Source organism: Salvelinus namaycush, chromosome 14 (genome assembly GCF_016432855.1).
Source record: "Salvelinus namaycush isolate Seneca chromosome 14, SaNama_1.0, whole genome shotgun sequence".
Classification (NCBI taxonomy): Eukaryota; Metazoa; Chordata; class Actinopteri; order Salmoniformes; family Salmonidae; genus Salvelinus; species Salvelinus namaycush.
In genome coordinates this window covers 15,344,332-15,350,331 of record NC_052320.1, presented here as the reverse complement: position 1 = coordinate 15,350,331, position 6,000 = coordinate 15,344,332, and the positions used below count along the sequence as shown (strand labels likewise).

The window sequence follows — 6,000 nt, the reverse complement described above, 5'->3', positions numbered from 1 at the left end:
AATGCTCTGCAGGCCTGGAGTTTGAGAGAAGAGAGAATGGTCTGTGCCCAATGTAGCTGTGTGTGCTTAGCTATTCTGCTTCCTTCAATAACGTCAGAATTGCATGAAATCCCTCGTTACTCTCCCAAGGACAGTGCAGACAAGGTAGTGTGGGTTGACAAGGATTTTCACACATTTGCACATGATCAAACCACAGAGCCCACATATAGGAATGTTTTCCAAGCACATTTCATTTCTATTTTAAACCAAAAATGTTACTTTTGTTTTCTTTTAATAAGATGTGCGAACAAAGCCAACCCGGCCTATTCCACTGGGATTCACTGGGAAATAATATGAAAAGACATGGTGCAGTATGATACCGGGGCATTTATGCCATCATGGGAATCCCAGGCATCAGACCACATTACCACTCTATGTGCAGGATATATCCCCCTGTGACTTCACAATCCAACTGCGGCAGTCCTTCTGTGTAGAAGAGGCATATATTCAGACATCATTCTCCCTTGAAGTGGAGATACAGCAAATGCCATGTTTAAAAACATTACATGTGTATACTTGAAATAATACCATTCTAGTCTTACCAGTTGATGGCAAAAGGCCTGAGAGTGGATGGCTAGGCATCTTCTCAGGTTGTATGTCATCATGCCCCTGGCCTACACTGGTCTTTCCTCAACCTCACTTACTGCAAACACAACCATGCCAACAGTAACAAAAGTTGCCATGCCATGTAAACAAAAATCTTTCTACCTTATAACTTAAGTCTTTATCTCAAAATAATAACTGAAATGAGGTGTAAATGAGGGTTTTGTTTTCACACAAAAAAAACATCTTATCCAGATAGGATTTTATTACCAAATGTTTATTATAAAATACACAAATCAAAACACCACAAACATGTGAGTCTGAAAGTTGCAGCTTAAGACTGTGTATCTTTGTTAATATATTTTTAGTCACTATGGTCCATCACATGTTCCAGCACAGAGAGAGCAATCAATACACCTTCTCTGCACTTGCTGGACCCTGGTATCTTCTGTCTGAGTGTGTGGAGACCCCCGTCCATGTCGAAGCTCTGACCACTGGTCAGGTCACTCCCCCCAGTGGTTGATTAGGGTTAGAAGTTCTCCAGCAGGTCCATGATTCTCTTCTGCTCGCTCTCTTTGAACTCCTCACTCTTCCCGTCACCAATGTTTTCAGCATACTCTGGAAAAAGACACACCCCCAAGTTGAGTTTGGCTGACTATGAGCTCTTCATGCAGTCTTCTTTTTAATCAAACCTCTCCATGGGCATGGATCCTGTAATCCACACACATCAAGGGAACTCAACCCTAGGAGGATGTTCCTGAATTACAATGACACAACTCCCACTCTTTTCCTATCTCTCACATCCAACCCCAGCATTCGTGCGTGAACACAGAGCACACACCCAGTTCTCCATACGTGACTAAAATAACCCAGGGTGTAGTACCAAGACCAGACTACAAAAAGGACAGATTTGGAAAAGGCTGCAGTCTGGAAACCTAGAGAAATAATTGGTGGTATACCTTTTTTTATTTACTGAAACTGTATCTCCAACCCGATGTTCTAGCCTGTCGATCCAGTGTTATCAGTGCAGTATACTGAATGTTTATTGCTATATCCCCGGACTTACACCTCGTCTCTCAAGGGTACATAACTTCAGCCTATATCCCCTGACTTACACCTCGTCTCTCAGGAGTACATAACTTCAGCCTATATCCCCTGACTTACACCTCGTCTCTCAGGGGTACATAACTTCAGCCTATATCCCCTGACTTACACCTCGTCTCTCAGCGGTACATAACTTCAGCCTAAGTTCCCTGCCAACTCACACTACACTAGACACTTCTCTGACTGAGGCAAACTCACTGTGGAAATCCCGTCACACAGGCGTAGCCTCAAAGCAGCAGTCTATTTGTGAGTAATGTGAAGGAGAGTTTGCAGAGGCCAAGAGTAGGTAGCTCCCACTTGCAAGATTACCAGTTAAGCCCTGGGACCTTGAGAGAGGATTGCCCCCAAAAACTTTATTTTAAAATGCCAGAAAATAAAGAATAAATTCATTTTTCTGACAATGGCCTGGGGCAAGAGGAAAAACATGCCTCCAATAAAATTCTGGGGTGAATCACAAAAAGTCTGCACACAGAGAAGACTAATCTCCTCATGAGTTTCACTGTCCACAGCCACGACCATGAGCAGAAATTCAACACTATACACAGTGGTATCAAGCAGTAACAAAAAAAAGGATTCCAAATTGTTTCTTGAAGTCCAACAGTCTACATCGTACCTTGCTCATTCAGCCCAAATGTGTGTGTGAGTCAGCAGGGTTCCTTAAGTCACCCACAAAATCCCAACATCCCCTGGAATTAGCCTCAAGAAGACAGACTCACTCTCCAGAACCACTGGCTGGCATTCTGAGGCACTCCTCCTGTCACCGCGGCAACCAGGCTGAGGGGAATATGGCGTTACAAACGCTGCCATTTGCCGGGTCACCAACTAGGGCTTCCTGCTCGGTCGCAAATGTCGCACTTCATTTTCGTGCAAGTCTCACTGTCGACAAGTAGGTTAATCATCCAAGGATCTCTTGCAGAATGGAGAAAACTTTGAAAATGAATGACTGACAATTTCATCTGACTTCTGACACTTTCAACTGTCACCTCTGATGTGTCACTGATGAGGTTACAAGCTGAAGAGGGAGTGCAGACTGTGCAGTGCTTGTCAAGACACTGAAGAACTGCAATGCTACATTTCCACCAAGAACAACACGTTTAAATCTGTAGTTAGTAGTCTGGAAGACAGAGGACATGACAGTCACACACAACATGACCATGGGATCATTAAGACTCTGGATGGCACCGTCCACCACACAGACTTCACAGGTTGGGCCCTTTTACTGAGCAGCTGTCGATCTGAGCTAGTCTATGAGGCCACAGCTGGTGCTGGGTAACTTGAGAAAGCTACATTCTTAATTCCCCAACACAGTTTCATTGATACCTTGCTTTCACAGAACCTCCCACACTGAGCTGAGGGCCAAAAAGCCACATCCGGTGGGAGCGAGTCAGACAACAAGGTAATTTGACCCGGCATGGCCACTGGGGCTGTTGGACAATAGAGGCCTGGACATACAGTGCTTTCGGAAAGTATTCAGACCCATTGACCCCCCCCCCCCCAAAAAAATACGTTACAGCCTTAATCTGAAATTGATGACATTATTTTTTATCCTCAGAAATTTACACACAATACTCCACAATGAGAAAGCAAACAGGTTTTTAGACATTTTTTGAAAATGTATAAAAAATTAAAAACAGAAATACCTTAAGTATTCAGACTCTTTGCTTTTGAGACTCAACATTGAGCTCAGGTGCATCCTGTTTCTATTGATCATCCTTGAGATGTTTCTACAAATTGGAGTCCACCTATGGCAAATTCAATTGATTGGACATGATTTGAAAAGGCACACCTGCCTATATAAAGGTCCCTTAGTTGACAGTGCATGTCACAGCAAAAACCAAGCCATGGTGTTGAAGGAATTGTTTTTAGAGCTCTGAGACAGAATTGTGTTGAGACACAGATTTGGGGAAGGGTACCAAAAAAAAGTCTGCTGCATTGAAGGTCCCCAAAAACACCATCATTCTTAAATGGAAGAAGTTTGGAACCACCAAGACCCTTCCTAGAGCTGGCTGCCCGGCCAAATTGAGCAATCGGGGGAGAAGGGCCTTGGTCAGGGATGTGACCAAGAACCCGATGGTCACTCTGACAGAGCTCTAGAGTTCCTCTGTGGAGAACATTCCAGAAGGACAACCATCTCTGCAGAACTCCACTAATCAGGCCTTTATGGTAGAGTGGCCCGACGGAAGCCTCTCCTCAGTAAAAGGCACGACAGCCGCTTGGGAGTTTGCCAAAAGGCCCCTAAAGACTCTCAGACCATGAGAAACAAGATTCTCTGGTCTGATGAAAGCCAGATTGAACTATTTGGCCTGAATGCCAAGCATCACGTCTGGAGGAAACTTGGCACCAGCCCTACAGTGAAGCATGGTGGTGGCAGCATCATGCTGTGGGGATGTTTTTCAGCGGCAGGGACTGGGAGACTAGTCTGGATCAAGGCAAAGATGAACGGAGCAAAGTACAGAGATCCTTGATGAAAACCTGCTCCAGAGTGCTCAGGACCTCAGACTGGGCGAAGCTTCACCTTCCAACAGGACAACAACCCTAAGCACACAGCCAAGACAATGCAGGAGTCTCAATGTCCTTGAGTGGCCCAGCCAGAGCCCGGACTAAATGTAATATTGTAAATGTGATATTTCACTTATTTTTTTAATACATTAGCACCAAAAAATATATATACTGTTTTTGCTTTGTCATTATGGGGCATTGTGTTTAGATTTATGAGGGAAAAAAACTATTATTTCAATTTTAAAATAAGGCTGTAACCTAACAAAATGTGGAAAAGTCAAGGGGTCTGAATACTTTCCGAAGGCACTGTATATCCTGCATCATCTGGAGCAGACAGAATGTAATATGCCCAGGGTTTCCCAAACTTGGTCCCTGGGACCCCTATGGGTGCATGTTTTGTTTTTTTCCCAAGCACTGCACAGCAGATTCAAATAATCAACTAATCCTAAAGCTTTGAACATTTGAATCAGCTGTGCAGTGTTAGGACAAAAACCAAAACGTGCACCTCTTGGGATCCTGAGGACCGAGTTTGGCAAACGCTGGCCTAGTGTATAATTGAATAAAAGTGATTACATAAGTATTAATTCATAGAATCGGTGTGAGATATTAGGCAGCAATAAAAACATATATTTGGTCATCATGAGCGGTCATCATCACGGGCCACTCCACCAAAAAGCTATTTTCTTTTCATTACAAAAGATCAGGGTTAAGTTCAGAGCCATTGACATCCTCGCTGCATCTATTTAACCTTTTCATGCTGCCATTTCCAATGCAGAAGTCAGCCTTTTAATTGTGGAGGTCAGGGGTGAGCATCCCACTCTGTGGGCGCACACACACACACATCTGAGCATGAATATAAAGTGTCTCTCGAGGGACAGGAGACCGGGGATGAGGGGCTAGTGCTGCAGATCAACATGACATTCGCTACCCTGTCCAAACTGTGACACATGACGGATGGCTCCATTTACACTACTACATGTCACCAGGGCTGAAAGAGCCATGCAGTCCACAGCTTCCTGGTATTAGTTAGTTGACAATGACATACAAGTCAATAAATAACTGAAAATACAATAACATGAATATATCAACTAAAACCAGAGAGGACAGATGTATTTATGACCTTTAGGTGAAGAAGGAAGGAGTGAGGCTGGTAAATAGGCTAGGTGTTGTATGGCTTTGGAGTAAATCCATGTCAGTGCTAGTCTCTCTGCCTCTAGCAGGGTGGGGCGTGGACTCTCACCTCTCATGATGTGCCGCACCACTTTGACAGAGCCTCCCCTCAGATTGAGGATCTGATGCACCCTCTGCTGCAGCTGAGAGGAAAAAAGGAAAGACAGGGTCATGACTTTCACTGAATCCCTGATAACGGTAGCGGACTGTACCCTGTGACGTACAGTTACACTATTTCACTCAGAGGTTTAGCTAAGAAGATACCTAGAAGGTACCAGAAGCAGGAGCTGAATCTCCATATACATTGTGCATACAGACATCCTACCTGGGATATCCCAGAGTTGCTGATCTCCACCATGATATAACAGAGCAGCTGGAGGACAAATAGTCCAGCATCCAGCCTCCGTAGGTAGAACTCATCCTCCATCACATCATCCAGAATCTCACCACGTTTAACCATGTCCTGTCACACACACACACACACACACACACACACACACACACACAAACACACACACAAAAGGGAGGGATAAAAAATGGAAGGAATGATTAATTCAAGTGTTGTTTCTCAACCTTTGCACATCCAATTTCTTTATTGATCATGTCAACCTGCAAATCAATTGATTAAAGAGTTAAGTGGCTAGA

The 6,000-nt window shown here is 44.1% G+C and overlaps 1 protein-coding gene across 1 annotated transcript in view; it reads right to left on the bottom strand.

The window, feature by feature from the left end:
* Positions 1–832: 832 nt before the first annotated feature.
* LOC120059185 (beta-catenin-like protein 1) overlaps positions 833–6,000 on the bottom strand; it is a 37,302-nt gene continuing 32,134 nt past the window's right edge. Inside the window, exons 14-16 of the mRNA XM_039008043.1 lie at positions 5,681–5,818; positions 5,426–5,498; positions 833–1,200 (exon numbers count right to left, since the gene is read on the bottom strand). Coding sequence (XP_038863971.1) covers positions 1,112–1,200; positions 5,426–5,498; positions 5,681–5,818 — 300 coding nt within the window. The 3' untranslated portion in view covers positions 833–1,111. The remainder of the gene's footprint in view (positions 1,201–5,425; positions 5,499–5,680; positions 5,819–6,000) is intronic.